The 20,181-nt window shown below is 30.7% G+C and overlaps 1 protein-coding gene and 1 long non-coding RNA gene across 2 annotated transcripts; both read right to left on the bottom strand.

Annotated features, from left to right (window-relative positions):
- Positions 1 to 1,475: 1,475 nt before the first annotated feature.
- Positions 1,476 to 7,011, bottom strand: LOC107870253 (WAT1-related protein At2g39510). Its single transcript, XM_016716721.2, has 7 exons — positions 6,725 to 7,011; positions 5,896 to 5,958; positions 5,674 to 5,790; positions 4,295 to 4,538; positions 3,117 to 3,281; positions 2,397 to 2,548; positions 1,476 to 1,905 (listed from the first exon to the last, which is right to left on the bottom strand). Exons 1-7 carry the CDS (start codon positions 6,928 to 6,930, stop codon positions 1,728 to 1,730), a joined length of 1,125 nt encoding a protein of 374 aa, XP_016572207.1. The 5' UTR covers positions 6,931 to 7,011; the 3' UTR covers positions 1,476 to 1,727.
- An 11,539-nt stretch (positions 7,012 to 18,550) lies between these two features.
- On the bottom strand, positions 18,551 to 20,058 carry LOC124898691. Its single transcript, XR_007055397.1, has 2 exons — positions 19,934 to 20,058; positions 18,551 to 19,745 (listed from the first exon to the last, which is right to left on the bottom strand). It is a non-coding gene; the product is annotated as an uncharacterized LOC124898691 (long non-coding RNA).
- Positions 20,059 to 20,181: the final 123 nt, after the last annotated feature.

The raw sequence follows: 20,181 nt of genomic DNA, 5'->3' as shown, positions 1-20,181 counted from the left end.
TTTTAATATCTCTATTGTCGTATTATTTTGTTATAGTTTATAGGTGGAAGATGAGTGTCAGATGACTTTGAGAAAATTTTTGTTAATTATATTGTTTTGATGTCTCTATCATCGTATTGTTTTATTGTAAACGTGGTAGATGAATATCAGTCAACTTTGATAAATAATTTTGGTAAAGGTTAGGTTTAATTAATTAAATTCTCCAAAAAATATTGAATTTAATTATTGTATTCATCTTTATTATTTAAACAATATCCTATTTAGTGTAACATTTTATTTCAATAAAATAAGGTACACGCGAGTCGCGTATACCTAAGCTACTATATTTTAATCATGGGAACAAAATAGCTCCTAATATTATATCATAGATAACTAATTGTTTCTTCCCAATTGTCCATGGGTGTCCAAAGCTGAAGCATAATTGATAACTTAAAATTGGAAAAGTGCTAATGAATTATAGATATCAATTTATCGAATTAATAATTTTACAGTGATCTAGAATTTTATAAATGACGAGATATTGCTTTGAAAGTGAATTCAACATTTATATCGAATTAATCGATAACTCGTTAATTTTTATAAATTTACAAAATTATCATTGTCTATATAAAGTCATCTAGAACTTTAGAACTTGCCAACCCTAAATTGATATGATGGAATGTATCCTTTTAATTATTTCGAAACTAATCCACAATATTTTATGATATGCTCAAGTTGCAATGTTGAATGATTCCTTGATGAAGTTGATTTTTTTTTTTTAATCCAGAATATATAACTATTATCCTGCTTTAAATTTTTGAGGAATAAAAGCTAATCTCATCTTGCAATCTTCTTGTCAAATAACTATGGTATTTTTAATTATTATTTTTTTGAATGAATGTTTTGCATATAATATGTTATCTTTGTTGTAATAAATATATCAGGTAAAAGAAGCTAGCGTATGCTACTTGTTTATGCCAGCAAAGTCAGAAATTTTGATACAGATGTTTAATGATACTTTTAAGGTTTAACATATATATATATATATATGAGAAGTAATGTGTTTGATCTGTATAAATATATAATTTTTCATCGAAATATATTTGAATGACCACCCTTCGACATATATGGCTACACCTCTGGTTGCCAGTTAACTAACATTTATTGAGTATTACTTACAGTACTATTCATGCTCTGAAAGTCATCGAATTAATAACTGGTGGACATCTATTAAATCAAATCGTGCAAAGCGATATTTTATTTAGTACAAAACTGTCAATCAATAAATCAAATCATTAAGTACAAATATCTTATTAAATATTCGACTTAAATCTTGAAAAAATATTGAACATACTATCAAGTGTCAATTACGTAGATAAGTTAATCCTTAAAATACGCCTCCTTCCAGCCTTTAATTACACATATTAGTCTCAATAAACCGGTGCTTATAACAACTAGTAATATATTAATTTAACTGATAATCAGATAGACAACCATTAAATAAAAGCGTACAAACGATATATTATTAAAGGCAAAATTGATAACGATAAATTAAATGATCCAAGTACAAATATTTGGCTTAAATCTTGAAAAAGTAGTTGTCCATATTGTCAAGCATCAGTTACGTAGATAATTTAATGCCTTAAAATATGCCACCTTCTTCATAAAATATTAATCTCGATAAGTCGTAAAACCTCATACTTGTATCAATTGAGTCATAACCATAAGTTTTTTTTTTTCATTTCTTCTTAAACTGATTCATCTCCAATTACTGCTTGATTTGAAGATTTAATCTCAGCTAATTCTTTTTCATTATTTGATTCAACATTTTCATGAGTACTCAATTTTTTTTCTGATTTTGGGTCCTTGCCAGTACCCCATATTACTAGGTATAATCCAACAACAATAACAGCAGCTCCCACAACCCTACATTAATTAAAACCAGCAAAAAAAAATTAGAATAATTAGCTTCACTTTGTGCTAACTCAATTCACTAATAAAACAATTAATAGCAACAATGAGTCATTTTGTATCGTTAAATAGGAAAATAATATTGTTAATCTTATTTAACGAAAGATTATCAAAAACATGTATTAGCACAAACATTGTTAATAATATTGTAGCTAATTCATGTTTTTATAGTGATATTCTATACTAGATTTAAAACCTCATAAATGAACCTTAAAAAATTATAGCTTCCATAATTATAGTAGTGCAATGAGTTTAAGTTCAACGTACTAACCCTTATAGTAGTATTTGAATAATCAAGATACTTGTATGGTAGTTCTAAGTAAATATATATGATAAATAAATGAATTTATATTTTACTAATGTACAACGTAAAAAATATTTACATTTATCATTAAAAAAAATGAAATGGATATGAAAAGATGAAAATAAGTATTTTAATTAATTACCTTCCCAAATTGAGTTGTTCAGACAAAATGAATGAACCCAAAATTGCAACAATAATCATATTGAGGGGATTAAAAGAAGTGACAAAAACTGGCCCTTTGACATTCATTATTAATCCAGACATATAATAACCAATCCCAGAAGTAACAATTCCCTGCATTCATAGAAATAATACAGTAGGAGTTTAAGTTATATATGTCATAGTAAAAAAAAATGCATTGCTAGGTCATCTAAAAGCTATCTACAAATAAATCTTCTTAAAATGTAAAAAAATTGTATAATGTTGAAAATAAAAAAAAGTTACCAGCTATAACAAGTGAAGGTGACGTAATAGAACAATTAAAGAATAGTATCTTATAACAACAATAATATACTACGAATCTTAATCTATATAAACCGTCAATGTAAAGAATTCTTTCTTTTTTACATAATCGGGTCATTCGAAAAATATCTATAGCTTTGAAATGTTGGAGTAATTATGATATTGGAAATACGATAAGGTAATTATCTGCTATAACAGATAAAGATGATCCGATGAAATAAAAATCTTAATTATATATACTTTTATATAGTATACAATTTATGTTATTATTATATACATTGTCAATATACAATTAGATCCGATAGAATTGATAATTTCATGAAGTAAAAACTTCTTATACTACCATGTATATAACTGAAACTGAGTAAAATATTAGGAAAAGTGGATTTTTGAGGCTTACACAATAAAGGGATGCATAGAATTTACTGGAGCCCAAATGAAGGGACCAAATTCCAAAATTGCCCCTTTGAACCACAAGTGTAAGTGCAGTGCCTTGTAGAGCCCCAGCCATGCATATTAATGATGTAAGTGACAATCCTGCTGGATATTTCTTCAATGTAATTGCCTGTTAAAATAGAAATATTATTATACTGTAAAAAAGAAAAATCAAATTATCCGCTATGAATGGGGTTGGGGAACGGTCAGACCACAAAGGTCTTTTACCCTACTATTTTTACAACTCAAACTTATATATAGCCTCTTGGGCACATGACGTGACAGTAACTTTACCAATAAACGATATGGGCGGGGACCCAAGGAAGGTTCGGACCACAAAAGTTTATTTTACACAGTCATACCCTGCAGTTTTTACAACTCGAACCCATTGCCTCTTGGTCACATGACATGACAATAACTTTACCAGTAATTAACTCTATGGGTGGCGTCCAAGGAAGGTCGGACCACAAAGGTCTATTATACGCAGTTTCACCCTATTATTTTTACAACTCGAACTCATAGTCTCTTGGCAGGGCCGGCTATACCGTAAAGCCTCTAAAGCAATGGCTTGGGGCTCCAACTTTTTTGGAGCCCGATTTTTAAGGTAGACGATAGTTCATAATGGTAGTATATCACATACAAATTTTAACGATAATATCTATGTGATTCTAAAATGTTTTTACTAACTGGCAACAAAATACACATAAGATGCGCGTACGTCGCACGATATGCACGTAGGCCACACAAGGTGCACACAAAAGCTAATTTTATGAATATATTTGAAACTTTTTATTAAGAGTTGGCTTTAGGCCACCAAATTTTTTGAGCCGCCCTTACCTCTTGGTCACATGACATGCTAATAACGTTATCAGTAATTAATTATATGGGCGGGGTCCAAGGAAGGTCAGACCACAAAGGTCTATTGTACGTAGTTTTACCCTATTATTTTTACAACTCGAACTCATAACCTCGTGGTCACATGACATGACAATAACTTTACAGTAATTAACTCTATGAGTCGGGGTCCAAGGAAAGTCGGACCACAAAGATCTATTATACACAATCTTATCCTACATGTTCTAACAGCTCAAACCTATAACCTCCCATGACAGTAACTTTACCATATCTCTATTATAATATTACCTGAAGATTATAGAAACAAGCCCAGCAGAAACAGCCAGCAGCAATGAAGAGTGCACCCTTAATAGGATTGAGCTCAGTGGGAGAAACAACCTTAGTAGTAGTACTAGGAACATTATGTTTGGTCCATGGCAATCCAATTATTGGTCCACCAACAAGGCTCATAATTGTAGCACCTCCAAGTGTTACTATTGTCCCAACTATTTTTGCTTGGCTTCCTATTTTCCATATGTTCACATTCTCAAGCCTACAAATAAATTACCCATTAATTATTTCACATAAATTAACTTATATCAACTACAATAACAATACATATTCAGTGTACTTCCGCGAGTAGGATTAATAGTGAAACTGAAATTAAAAATTTCATGAAGGGTGTTCAAAATTTAACATATATACATGTAAAAAAATAATTCTTGACCGATATGATTCAGATAACTTTTTATATATATAGTATAATTTTTCGACGAAGGGGTGTTCGATCGCCGACCCTTCATGTAATGTGGCTACATCAGTGAGTGGGATCTAGGGATAACAGAGTGGAGGTTCGCTAATTTAATCCTTATGTTTGCCGGATAGAGAGATTGCACCTGATAGACGATCGACTTAAGAGAAATGTTTTCTAACTTATATCGACTGACAGTATAATGTTTTCTAACTTATATCGACTGACAGTATAATGTAAATTGTACTTTAATTATAATTAGTATAAATTTAATGTATTATAGAAGGTTAGTTGTACTAATCTTCATGTTACTAATTTCATTTTATTATTGCCTGAAATATGTTCACTGACAAAATATTGAAATTTCATAATGTATTATTAGTGCAATTTAATGTAAAACTTTAGTAGGTAATTGGTTGACTAAATCTTAAAGGTTTGTAGTTTCACCAACCTTGAAGAAATTAAAGGGGTTGAATAATTTTTCAATTAAAGGGGTTGAATTAATTTTGTTGAAAAATTGTACTGTAAAAATAGAATAATTTTTAATTACTATCATTTTAAAAGTTATATTCAATATCCTCTAGATACAAGGATAACAAAGTGATAAAGTTTCATAAGTGGTGTTATATTTTTTAATCTCCTCTTGTATAAAAGTCTAGCTACATCACTAATAATTATTTTATGTGACTTCCTATTTTTTTTTTTAAGAAAAAAAAAAAAAGAAGAACTTTACACTGTTCATTTAAAAAAATAATTGAAAATTTATCCCACATTATTGGAAATGACCTGATCCACTGATGATACATACTTTCCTTTATATTTTTGCATCTTTTATATGCATGATCTAAAGTTATGTGCTCTATTTAATTTAATTGTGTAAATAAGTCAGTAGCATGAAACTTAAACTCGTTAATAGTTGCAAAAATGACCATTTTACCTTAATATCCAAGCTAACAAAAAAGTGATGGCTGGTAGAATATTACACATTGCTGTTGCAAAAGTAGCAGTGGTATATTTCATCCCTGCATAATATAAATTCTGGTCTATAACAGGCCTGCAAAAAATAATTTAATTTTTGAAAAATCATTAGATCAATATATTAATTTAATCAAGAAAAAAAAATTATGGTATATTGGTAGTATATATCAGGAATATTTACTCCAACAAGCCCAGCAACATAATCTTCCAGAAAATGGATAGTGTCATTTTTGGCCTTATTTTCCTGTATGTTAAAACAACCAGAGATGATATTGATTAGATTCTACCAAATAGTGCATCTAAAAATAATAATATTTCATTACTCAAAATCAGTGACGAAACTAGAAATATTGCTATGGTTATTTCTTTATTTAAGATTATAATATATATGAATAAAAAGTTAATATTTGATATATATATAATACAAAAAATATATTTTTTTCGCAAAAGATATTCATTGACCACCCTTCCTAAGGATATGTAGCTCTTTAATTTCCCTTCTTAAAGCCTACAGTTTTTAAATTCTGAATCCATCACTAATAACTGATTTAATCTGTATATGTTTGTGTGAATATTTTGTATGTGTAAAATAATAAGTAGTATTGAATACAATTAGATATACATTTCAAAACTCGATCTTTCTAAAGACCATTGACGAAGCCAAGAAAATTAATAAGGGATTTTTAAGATTTAATATATAGGAAACAAATATAATATTTGACCTATATATAAATATTCAATTTTCTAGCAAACAGTGTTATTCAACCAAGCTCATCTAAGGGTATGTATACTTTTTAAGATTTAATATATATATTGACCTAAAGTGTTCGACTGGCTATCCTTCGCTTAAGGATACGTAGCATATAGCTCCACTTCTACTCAAAACGTCACAATATCTAAATTCTGGATCCGTTACTAATTCGTGTTTGTGATTAAAAAAAAAAAAAAAAAATTTTTTTTTTTTTTTTGGGTGGGAGGGGAGGAGGGGATTGAAAAGTATTAAAGAACACCTTTCAAGAAGGGCAGCAAAAGGAGCAAATACAACAGCAGCAAAGAGATTTCTATAGACAGCAAAAGTATAATGGCTCATCCCATTATTCAATGCAGTTTTAGCTACTATAGCTGAGCCTGCATATCCAAATTGCAAGAAAATCACAGCCAAATATGGCTTTGAAGTTTTCAATAACTTCAACAAACATTCCTTAGTATTTGACATACTTTTTTTTTTAAAAAAATGTAATGAACAAATACTTAGTGTATTGTTTTAATTGCTCTGTGTAATTTATAACAAACTTCTCACTTGAGTGGTATATTTATAGGGGACAAAAAATAAAGTGATTTTTTTTTTCCATGCATTGGTATATGACTAAATTCAGATTCGTACATTGGAGGGTTTATTTTTGAGGGGACTGTACTAACAAGAATAAAGTGATTTTTTTTGTTTCATATTTGGTGTTCAGTATTCGCATTAGGACTCGACTAAAGTCAGATTCGCGCATGGCCTGTCTCATTTTTGAGGACGACGCTCCCAACACGAACAAGTGATTCTTTTTGTTTCGCATTCGGTATTTGGTATCTGTATTTGAACTCGACTAAATTCAATTCACGCATTGAGATTCTATTTCTGGCGGCATCACTTCCAAAAGAACTTTTCCATTCCTACAAACTTAAACTCGAGACTTCTGATTAAAAATAGGATCCAATTATCCCACTTTCTAGTGGCAGCGCTCCCAAAAGAATTTTTTCATTCCTACGGACATGAACTCGAGACCTTTGATTAAAATAAAGGAATCCAACCATCCCACTTTCTAGTGACAACGCTTCCAACAGAATTTTTCGATTCCTACAAATATAAACTCGAGACCTCGATTAAAAATGAAGGGATCCAACCATACCACGACAACCCACGTTATAAAATGATTTAAGCACGTCTATATATGTATCATCAACTTAGTTACCTATGGATTCCACTATCTTATTTTATTATAATGGGAGTGTTCATTTAAACACTTCTACATAAAACTAAACAAACTTTTCACTATTAAAAGGTGGTGTTGTGAAAAGTAACAGTCATAAATTTCTATATATATATTCGTCTAATAGTAGTTTCAAGTTAAAATTAAAGACAATCATTTATTTCTGTGGGTTTATTTAAGATTAAGTATATATTTGTTGCGTTTCATTTTATATAAAGATGTTTAATTAAGATACAAAGTTTAAAAAATTAAACAAGCCTTCCGACATGCATGCATGTCAAATAAATATATACGAAGTATCAAAATTATTTTTTCAAATGTGCTTTCGTTATCCATAAAAATATATATATGACACTACTAAAATAACATGAATTAATTTACGGTTGGAGATCGATATAAAAATCTATCCAAAATTTGCTTGTTCGAAACGTTTTTTATGGACTTCATCTAAAATACAGCTCATATTTCTGATTAAAACATATCAAGAATGGATCTTGAGTCTAACTCAACCTCAAAAGTTAGCTCAAAGATGAAGATTACTCAAGTCCATATAAGCAAACTACCAATGAGTCTAAACGGGAATGGACCTGGCTCTGGATCTTGGGCCTAAATCAACCTCAAAAGCTAGCTCATGAACTGAGAATTACCCAAGTCCATATAAAGACTCATCTCTAGCTCATGAGGTGAGGATTATCAAGTCCATTTAAGCAAACTACTAGTGAGCCTAAATGGAATGGACCTGGCTTTGGCTCTGATACCATATAAAGAATGGATCTTGGGCCTAAATCAACCTCAAAAGCTAGCTCATGAGCTGACGATTACCCAAGTCCATATAAAGAGACTAATTACCCATCCTTTTTCCCGTGTGGGATACTTAACACTCTCCCACATGTCACGGCCTCGTTAACTGGAGCGTGAACAATATAATATGGGGGTCCAACATCGGTGAACAAAGATTTGGGATGGGCCTGGCTCTGATACCATGTAAAGAATGAATCTTGACCCTAACTCAACCTCAAAAGCTAGTTCATGAGGGGAGGATTGCCCAAGTCCATATAAGTAGACCAATTACCCATTCTTTTTCCGATGTGGGATACTTAACAAAACATTCATCGAAATTTTTCTTTTTTTAATAACATGAACATTTATATCAAGTAGGTCCTAACATGTCATGTTATTACATTAATGTGCCATGTATTTATTACGATGGTAATTAAGACTACACACAATAAATTCTAATTGTGATTCAACCATTCTTCGAGTTCCGCGCATAGTGAGAGCTTTAATACATTAGGTTGTTATCTGAATTAAGGATTCGTCAAAAACAGACTCTCCATAAAATAAAGATAGGGGTAAATTCTTGTTCTAAACCCTAATTTGTAAGATATGTTGTTGTTAGTTACTGGAAATTATGTTAAAGAAAATCAAAACCAAAAATCAGGTGGAATTTTTAAGATAAAATATAATAAAACACTGAAGTACTTTCATCAACTACTTTGCACTAAACAAACATGTTCATTTAAGTGGACATTCAGATGGGATTAAATTCTTAAGAATATTAGAAATATCAAATAAGAATAATGCTTTATGGTGTTGATCATATATATGCACCATAAATAAAAAGATAGATACACTACAAAGAATATTTAGGAGCAATAGTTAATTCTTGTCAAATTATGTTTTTAGAGGTAATCATTGGTGATAATTATAATTTAGTATTTTTTGTAAATGTTAATAACGACATTGAATCCAATAACAATCAACTAATGTCGGTAAAAGCTTTAGCAATCTTTATTTAAGTGTATATTTATTACCGATATAAAAGTGTTTTATTATTATAGTGATAGTACTTTTGGTCCCTCACAATTGTTATGATCCTTTTGATGTATGATTTTATTTATTTAATCTCTATTTAAATAAATTATGAGAGATAATAAATTGCACTAATAATGCAATATTTTGTATATTAACAATAGTAAATTAATTTAACTAATGCATGTACAAGATTTGTACTTTCATCTTATTAACATAAATATTAATTAATTAATAATGCATTTTCTGAACTTTTTTAACGTGATAGTTTGAAAAAGATAACATGTTTTATTAATATGACAAGTACAACTTTCCATGATTCCATTATCATGTAGTATCTTTTATTGGCAATGCGATTTCATCTTTTATATATATATAGTGGAATATATGGATCACTCTTTAAATTTTACAATAATTTTTATTTAGATATTTGAATTATAATATGTTTGATTATGCATTTGAACACATGATAAACTTTTATTAAATACTTTTTAGCTCAAATTTTTAAATAGTTAACATATGTATTTTCAAACATCTATTAAATAGATAAATTAACAATTTAAAATATGTTATCTCCTTAAACTATGCGCATTTGATTTAGTAAACTATAAAATCTCAAATTTGTAACAGTGACGTTGATTAATCTAGTGCAAAAGTTTTCTTAAATTTAAGCTGAAAGTGTCTACTAGAAATGATTTAGTACATATTTGTTCAAATACTCAATCAAAATATATTGCGTAATTTAAATGTCTAAATAAATTTTACTTACTATAATAACCAATCTGCCAGCTTCGATATAAAGTGTTATTCAAAAGGTAAAGAGTATCAATATCTAAGACTTATTATATGACATGAGCTCAAGTCACTCTTATCATATGGCAACCTTTAGTTTATGGTAAAAAATGAAAAATTAATTTTAATATGTGATCACTAAATTTTATTAGCTATAACAATAAAATCATCATGGTTTTTAATCACAATAAATTATTGAACTTAACTCACTATATATGATAGTATAGCCTTAAAACTTGTTTTGTCACATTAAAATCACTAAATTTTACCTAGTAAAAACTTTGTTCACTATAAAAGTAAAGTTCCAAAACTTCACATATTGTTAGATCGAGTAAAATACACTTACTTCAATTTGACAATATAATTTGAAAAATATTTGCGAAAAATACTTGTACTTAGGCGAAATTTGCAGTTACGCACCCTGAACTTTGCGAGGGTCTTCTGACCCCCTAGACTATTTTTTACCGTATTTAACTGACATATATTTGCCCCTTATCAAACATTTTTTTCTTACGCGCTCAATGTGTGTGTCCACTTGGTCAAATATATGCCAGTTAAATACGGTAAAAAATAGTCTAGGGGGTCATAGGATCTCCGCAAAGTTCAAGATGCATAATTACAAATTTCGTCAAAGTATAGGTATTTTTCGCATTTTTTTCCTATATAGTTTAGCAACTTTAGTTGTTGTAAGCAAAATTTTGTGACTTCACTATTACAGTGGTATTACAGTGGATAAAGTTCATTTACTTTAATATGAATAGGTTTGTGAATTTACTGTTACAGTGAATAAAATTGATGTTATTTGAAATTCACTCGTCAAGGAGTTCATTAAATGAGTAAAAATAATCTGGTTCAAACTTAATAAATCAAATGAACTATAATGTATATATAGAATTACAAATTCAAATTTATAAATTTAAAAGGGAAAAGGCATCGTTTCCACCCCAAACTATACCCGAAAAGTCGAAGCCACACTTAAACTATACTAGTGACCTATTACACACCTAAACTATAAAAAAGTGAAACTATTTACACTCTGTCAGGTTACCACCACTTGCATATGGTGTAGTGTTTTACACGCGCTGCCACGTCAGCATCGCGCCTAAAATAAATGTAACACACGCGCCTTAGAATGGGGGTCGCGGGAAGGTAATAATATCACTTTTATATAGTTAAGGTGTGTAATAAGTAACTTATTTAATTTAGGTGTGGTTTACACTTTTCTTATATAGAATGGGATAAAAATGATGTCTTTTCCTAATTTAAAATTTTAAATCATTTTTTTTTTAACTTTATGTAAAAGCTGACAACGTAAACCACGATCAAAAAGAAAGGGAAGAGAATTATGGGTTGTCTTAAATTAGTTCGTTAGGCAAGTACTTTTACATAGGATGTACAATTTTTGATATTATCTTGTCATGATGACATAAAAGAGGAAAATATATCATGATTATAATGGGATTGATAAATTTTTATATTTTTAATTAGAGAAAATGTTTCATTTTCATTTTGAACTATGCGCGAAAAGATTGAGACACAGTCGAACTGTAGGAGGTTCTTATTATCCCAAACTAATTAAAACTGTATTTTTTACAACCTTAATACCTACGTGGCACATACGTGACACAACATACTGAAGGGTCAACGTAGGCACACGCGTGTGCCAACTGCCACGTATGTGTCACGTAGGCACTAAGGTTGTCAAAAATAAGGTTTTAATTAGTTTAGGGAGGTAATAGGACCCTCCTAAAGTTCGGGTGTGTCTCAGCCTCTTCGCGTACAGTTCAAGGTGGTAATAGAGCATTTTCCCTTTTAATTATATGTGATTTCGAGTTTAAATCTGAATATAAAAAAAGAATTGGGTGTTCCTTTTTTAGCGAGTCATGTGGTATATATTCAAATTGATCGAATTTCAATATGAATACTGAACACAAAGTACAATAACAAAGACAGAAAATAGCAACAGGTTCATTTGAACCCAGTGCTTTCACACAAAGCAAATATTTATGTGCAAAACTGCACTAAAACTGCAAAAAGTAATAAATACAAATTCATAATACTAGCAATACAATATGAGTTAATTAAATAGGTCTTACATAGCGTGAATTTGAAACAGAAAAAAAAATACTATATATTCATCAATAGACAGACATGATCCAATAAACACACAAATTAATGTGACAGTTTGAGAAAAATAGCTAGCTGTGGGCAAAATATAAATAATTTTTGAGTCATCATCAACTGGAGTTCCTAGTCAGATCCCTTTCACTTTGGCACTAACTACTATTTGACATTTGCTGGAATACTCTTGAAACCATATGCCCTATATCCCACTGTAAAACAACCAAAAAGTATAAATTAAAAAAAAAAAAAAAAAGTCAAAGCACCAGGAGCATCTAGAGGAAATTAGTGGCGAATGTAGAATTTTTTATTAGAAGGTTCAAACAACTAATAAAAATAAACACTTAAAAACTCAAAGAGATTCAACCTTTAATACATGTATATTAGAAAATAATCTTATATATACTAGTGTAATTTTCTGGCAAGGAAGCTTGAAAGAAGTACCCATTCTGCCCTAGCTCAACTCTTTCTAGTGGTAAAATCATGTTCGTACAGAGTACTTTATAGGAAATCAATAAATGTACGATGTATATGATTTGTACATAGACGTCTCTTAACCATGATTAGCTAATATATATTTTCAGTTCATTAAGCCATTTAACCATAGTATGTTAACGTGATTTGATATAGACACCTAAGCAATGCAGATAAGTTTTTACCTCTTTAGTCGAGCTATCGATCATGCGATACAGTTTGGTGAAAAAAAAATATATATATGCCTAAATAGTACTCTCTGAAAAGTATATATATATATATATATATATATATCGGATTTTTACGTATAAATCAAAATGTGATAATAGGTAGATTTTGTTTATGTAAAATCTTAAATATTATATACTCAAATAAATTTAGAATTTTAAGTTAATAGATCGAAGTATTAATCCACACACTTCTTTGTGACTGGATATACAGTCAACAATTAAGTGTATAATTGTTGGCGGATCTAATAACCAGCCACTTGTAATGGCTTTACTAAATTGATCATATGGATATCTTACACAACAAATAGCCGGTTCGATTTACTATTTACTTTCTTTTAATTAATAAACATAGATTATATATTTATTATACATAATCATATGCTATATTATATAAATATAATATAGACTCGTTAACTTTATTTAGTTTAAGTGATTTATGCTGAAGTGATAAGTATTTCTATAAGTGAAATTTCTCGATGTGAATTTAAATAAATTGTGTTTCAAAACGAATATCGAATACCACAGCCAATCTTACTCTCCCCAGCCAGGTTCTATTGATCATGTACCCTTCACAACAGTTGTACCTTATCTTGGGGCGTCTTTGGTTTTACAAGAGAAAGCTCGCCGGAGAAAGCCAGGTGCCGTAGGTAAGCTCTATTTGGCCCGAAAGTCGCCAAAAACTGGCGGAATGCTCTCGAAACCAATTCACTTGAGTGAGACAGAGGAGAGTGGAATTTCGTGTGTAGAGGTGAAATTCGAAGATCTACGAAGGAACACCAAAAGCGAAGGCAGCTCTCTGGTTCCCTACCGACGCTGAGGTGTGAAAGCATGGGGAGCGAACAGGATTAGATATTCTGGTAGTCCATGCCGTAAACGATGAGTGTTCACCCTTGGTGTCTACGCAGATCAGGGGCCAGCTAACTCGTGAAATACTCTGCCTGGGATAGGGGTGGAGCTACCCTTAGGTCAGGAATTTTATCTGAACCTCCTTCGATGAAAAACTATATGATTTATATATAGTTAAAATTATTTTTTATGTTTATATTATAGATGTTGAACCACTTTTACTTAATTTATATATTTATTTTTAAATTTTTTAAATAAAAAATCTGACTCTGTCACCGTCTATAAAGGCACTTCATGAAGAGTAATTCGATTCATGATGAACAAAGAGCATTTTTTCTTCAGTTCTTTTCCCATCATTGAATATTCCAACAAAAATGTAGGGCTAGAAATTAAAGGTGAATTTCCATTTTTTAAGTATAAATGGCATACACCTCATCCTTTCACAAGATAGTTTATGTATCGTTACTAAGTGACGCGGCGAGCAGAAATGAAATTCTATCTGCTCCCCCAATAGGTTATAGTACATGTTGATGTGACTAAAGTTATTTGTACTTGCTTTGCTTTTTGGACTTTAATAAGTTATATAGAAGATGGTATAAAAAATATTACTACTGTTATAAATAAATATTTTAAAATATACTAAAATGAAAGAGAAGAGAAGAGAGATATATATAAAAAAAAGATTTTGTTTCTTATTTTTTTTTTTTTTCTTTTTCTTGATGTGATGTAGTAAGTAAAGCCTTTTATAGGCACTAGTATGTAAAATAGGTGTACTATGTAAAAGTACATTCACAAATTAATACATTCTATAATAGTATGTGTACTATGTGTAGTATGTGTAGCTACAGTAGTATGTGAACATCTACCAAAGAAATAATTTATAATACTCCTCCTTGGATGTTTATGTAAAAGAGAAATTCTAAAGGAAGTAAGATGTACATAGCGGTTTGTAGTATGTCTTGCTTGCTACCTCATTAAAAACCTTATCAGAAAAATTCAGTGGGATAAAATCTTGGTTAAGGAAAAAAGAGTGCAGCGCGTATGTACTCCCCCTAATAAAAACATCACTAAATATCTAGGAGACGACGCATCCCAATCTTGTATCTCAACTTCTCAAAGGTTGATGTTGGCAATGCTTTAGTGAACATATATGCTAGATTATCGCTTGAACGAACTTGTTGAACATCTATTTCACCCCTCTTTTGAAGATCATAAGTGAGTAAAGAATAATTTTGGTGAAATGTGTTTTGTTCTGTCTCCTTTGATGTATCCTCCTCTTAATTGGGCTATGCATGCGGTGTTGTCTTCATACAATATCGTTGGAATATTCTTCTTCAAAGTAAGGCCACATATTTCCTGAATGTGTTGAGTTATTGACCTCAACCAGACACATTCTCGACTTGCTTCATGAATAACTATTATCTCTGCATGATTTGAAGATGTAGCAATCATGGTTTGCTTTGTTGAACGCCATGATATAGTTGTACCTCCACATGTAAACAAATAACCTGTCTGGGATCGACCTTTATGTGGGTCAGACAAATATCCTGCATCTGCATAACCAATTAATAATGAATCGAACTCACTTGAATAAAATAGTCTCATATCAATAGTTCCTCGAAGGTATCTAAATATATGCTTAATACCATTCCAATGTCTTCGTGTTGGGGACAGCAAAAGATATATCTGATCGTGAATTACTAGCAAGATACATTAATGTCCCAATTGCACTAAGATATAGTACCTCAGCACCAACAAGTTCTTCATTATTTTCATGAGATCGAAATGGATCTTTATTAATATCAAGTGATCTCACAATCATTGGGGTACTCAATGAATGTGCTTTATCCATATAAAATCTCTTTAAAATATTTTCAGTATATGTGGATTGATGGATAAATATTCCATTTGTAAAATGTTTTAATTTGTAAACCAAGACAAAATTTTATCTTTCCGAGGTCTTTCATTTCAAATTTCTTTTTCAAACATTCTATTGTCTTTGGAAGCTCTTCAGGAGTTCCAATGATATTCAAATCATCAACATATACAGCTATTATAACAAATTCAGATTCAGACCTTTTAATAAAGACACAAGGACAGATTGGGTCATTTTTATACCCTTTTTTAAATAGATATTTGCTTAGGCGATTATACGACATGTGTCCTGATTGTTTTAATTCGCATAAGAATTTCTGAATCTTGATTGAACAATTTTCTCGAGAAGTTTTATACGCACCATGCATTTTGAATCCTTCAGGAATTTTCATTTAACTATCACTGTCTAATGAGCCATATAAGTAGGCTGTGACAACATTCAAAAGCTGCATATCAAGTTTTTCATGAACTACCAAATTAATAAGATACCTGAAGGTGATTCCATCCACCACTGGAGAATATGTCTCCATATAATCAATGTCAGGTCTTTGCGAAAAAATTCTTGTGCCACAAGTCGTGCTTTATGTCTTACGACTTTATTTTTCTCATTTTGTTTCGCACAAAAATCATTTGTACCCCACTGGCTTTATACCTTCAAGTGTTTGAACTATAGGTCCAAAAATTTCGCGTTTTTTAAGCGAAGCCAATTCAATTTTAATTGCATCTTTTCATTTTGGCCAATCATTTCTCTGTCTACATTCTTCGATAGATTTTGATTCAAGATCCTCATCTTGTTGCATTATTTCATTAGCAATATTATAAGTAAAAATATTATCGACAATTATATCATTTCGATTTCATATTTTTCTCGATGAGATATAACTGACTGAGATCTCTTTATTTTCATTATTTTCAGGTACCTGAACCTTTTCTGAGGTTTCATCAATTGTTATGTCTTGCTGCTCTTCATGAATAGTTTCCTCCATATTATGATTATTTTGATCATTTGCTTCTCTTCTTTTTTGAGAATTTTTATCTTTAAAATCGATTGGTCTACCACGTTTTAAGTGTGGTTTAGACTCATTTGCATTACTCAATTGTCCTATCGGGACATTAACTCGAATAGGAGCATCAGCAGCTGAAATGTGAGATTTTGTAATTCTTAATAGGTCAGTGAATGCATCTGGTAGTTGATTTGCAATGTTTTGCAAATGAATTATCCTTTGAACTTCTAGTTTACATTACTTGTACGAGGATCTAAGTGAGATAATGATAATGCATTCCAGTCAATCTCCTTTTTCAACTGCTTATTTTCTTCCCCTAATGTTGGATATATTGTTTCTTCAAAATGACAATCAGTAAATCTTACTGTAAATAAATCTCCAGTCATAGGTTTCAAATATTTTATAATAGAAGGGATTCATACCCAACATATATTCCCAATCTTCTTTGAGTACCCATTTTTGTGCGTTGTGGTAGAGCAATTGGAACATATACTGCACATCCAAAAATTTTTAGATGAAAAATATTTGGCTCCTGACCAAAAATTAATTGTAATGGGGAGACTTTATGATAACTTGTGGGTCTTATCCGCACAAGAGCTACTGCATGCAAAATAGCATGATCCTATATCAAAATGAAAAGTTTTGTTCTCATAAGCATTGGTCTAGTGATTAATTGGAAGCAAACCAATCAATTGATTCTGCTAGACCATTTTGAGTATGAACAAGGACAATCGGATGTTCAACTGTTATTCCAATTTATATACGATAATCGTTAAAAGTCTGTGATGTAAATTCACCTGCATTATCAAGACGGATTGTCTTTATTGTATAATCTGAAAATTGTGCTCTTAACTTTATTATTTGAGCAAGTAATCTCGCAAATGCCAAATTACGAGTTGATAATAAACACACATGTGACCATCTTGTAGATGCATCTATTAAAATCATATAATACTTAAATGGTCCATATAGAGGGTGAATGGGCCCACATATATCACCATGTATACGTTCCAGAAATACAGGGGATTCAATTTCCACTTTCATTATTGATGGCCTAGTAATTAATTTGCCTTGAGAACATGCAACACAAGAGAATTCTTTAAGTTAAAGAATCTTCTGGTTCTTCAATGAGTCTCCATGTGAATTCTCAATTATTTTGCGCATCATATTAGAACCGGGATGGACCAATCAATCATGTCAAATAATAAAACTGTTTAAATCAGTAAACTTTTGATTTACTATGGCATGTGTTTCAACAGTGCTAATACTTGTGTAGTATAAGTTGAAAGAAAGAGCGGGTAATTTTTCAAGTATATATTTATTACCCGACATTATTGTAGTAATATAAAGATATTCAATTTTTTCATCATTGTAGTCTCAATATATATGATAGCCATTTTGGCGAATGTCTTTGAAACTTAATAAGTTTCTTTGAGACTTACTACAATATAATGCTTCATCAATCATCAAATTTGTTCCTCCGGAAAGTAATAAGTTAGTTTTTCCGGAGCTTTCAATTAACCTTGTACTATCACATATAGTATTAACATTGGCTTCTTTCATCACCAAATAAGACAAATATTTCTTATCTTTTAGAATAGTATGTATGATAGCACTATCTATAAGACATATATCATCGTAACTTATTTTGAATCCAATTGATGATTGGGGAATTTTCATATTCTTCAAATAAAAAAACATATTATAAAATTTTGAAAAACTAACATAAGAAATGTAGAAATTAGAAATACATGGTACTTTAATAAAACAGAAAAACATAATTACAAACAAAAGAAAATAATAACTTTCTTTATAATTTATTCTCAACTAAGGTGATCAGTTCTTCAATCAATGTCCTCATAGAAATCTTCAGCTTTCAAATGGGTAATATCTGAGAGGCCCTTAAAGTCATCATCATTGTAAGAAAGATTTGCCTCAACATCATCATATGTATTTGATGGAGCTGCTTCATCATCATCACCTCGAAAGGTCAAGTGTACCTCCACATCATTTTCTTTTCTTTTAAGGGAAGCTTGATAAAGTTTGACAAAATGAGCAGGCGTACAACAAACACGTGCCCAATGACCTTTCATACCACATCGGTGACAAATATTAACTTTACCCTTTGAAGGATTATTTTGAGAACCTTTATTGTTCTCTTGTTTATTTCTACCATTATGACGATAATTATTTCATCCTCTGCCACATCCTCGCCCACGTCCACGACCATGGCCTCGACCACGGCCGCGATAATAATTTTTCCTTATTTCAGGCTGATTATGTGCTGCTACAACATTCGCTTCAGGGAATGGAGCAGATCCAGTGGGACGAGCTTCATGATTTTTCATTAATAAAGTATTATTCTGCTCTGCCACAACTAGGCATATAATCAATTCTGAATATTTCTTAAATCCCTTTTCACGATATTGTTGTTGTAGCAATACATTAGAAGCATGAAAAGTAGAAAAAGTTTTCTCTAGTAAGTCCTTATCAGTGGTGGTTTCTCCGCATAATCTTAATATTGAACTTACTTTATGAATAGCAGAATTATACTCAACCACAGTTTTGAAATCTTGAAACTAAAGGTGTATCCAGTGATATTTAGCTTTTGATAATACCGTCAATTTTAGGTGGTGATATCGGTCCTTCAAGTTGGTCCACAATTCGAGTGGATCTTTCACAGTTAAATATTCAGTTTTTTATCCTTGGTGGAGGTGATGACGAAGAAAAATAATGACTTTCGCCTTATCTTGACAAGATGCGTTATTTTCTTGTTTGATAGTATCCCCAAAACCTCTAGCGTCAAGGTGAATTTCAGCCTCAAGGACCCATGATAAATAATTCTTTCCGGTAATGTCCAAATCCACAAACTCAAGTTTTGATAAATTTGACATAGTGAAACTATCATAAAAAGATTAATAAGTTAGATATAATGATATTTTCAAAATAAGATAACCATCTCAAATAAATTTAAATAGAATCATATATTGTTAATAGATTATTATCAAAAGGTTGTTTCTTTTAGCAATTTATATTTGTGTGTGTGTGTGTAGAGTCTGGAAACAAATAGTTACATAATAAATACGTACCTTATAAGGGATCTCGTGCTGATAACGTGTTGCAAATAAATATTCTGAAATATGCTAAAACGAAAGAGGAGAGGAGAGAAATCTATATAAGAAACAACTTTGTTTCTTCTGCTTCTTCTTGGTGTGTACAAATCATGTAGTAAGCAAAGCCTTTTATAGACACTAGTATGTGAAATAAGTGTACTATGTGAAAGTACATTCACAAACTAATACATCCTACAATAGTATGTGTACTAAGTGTATTAATA

The sequence above is a fragment of the Capsicum annuum genome, chromosome 5, assembly GCF_002878395.1.
Source record: "Capsicum annuum cultivar UCD-10X-F1 chromosome 5, UCD10Xv1.1, whole genome shotgun sequence".
NCBI lineage: Eukaryota > Viridiplantae > Streptophyta > Magnoliopsida > Solanales > Solanaceae > Capsicum > Capsicum annuum.
Note: the sequence above shows the minus strand (reverse complement) of the source record. Positions and strands in the feature narration are given on the sequence as shown.

Bases quoted from the DNA above. Each gene is read 5' to 3' on its own strand.
- LOC107870253 (XM_016716721.2), bottom strand. From the start codon at position 6,930: ATGTCAAATACTAAGGAATGTTTGTTGAAGTTATTGAAAACTTCAAAG. The intron at 4,539-5,673 runs GTAAAATGGTCA...ATTTATTTGTAG, and splicing joins TTGTTAGCTTGGATATTAAG to GCTTGAGAATGTGAACATAT. The intron at 1,906-2,396 runs GTAATTAATTAA...TAATTAATGTAG, and splicing joins GAACAACTCAATTTGGGAAG to GGTTGTGGGAGCTGCTGTTA.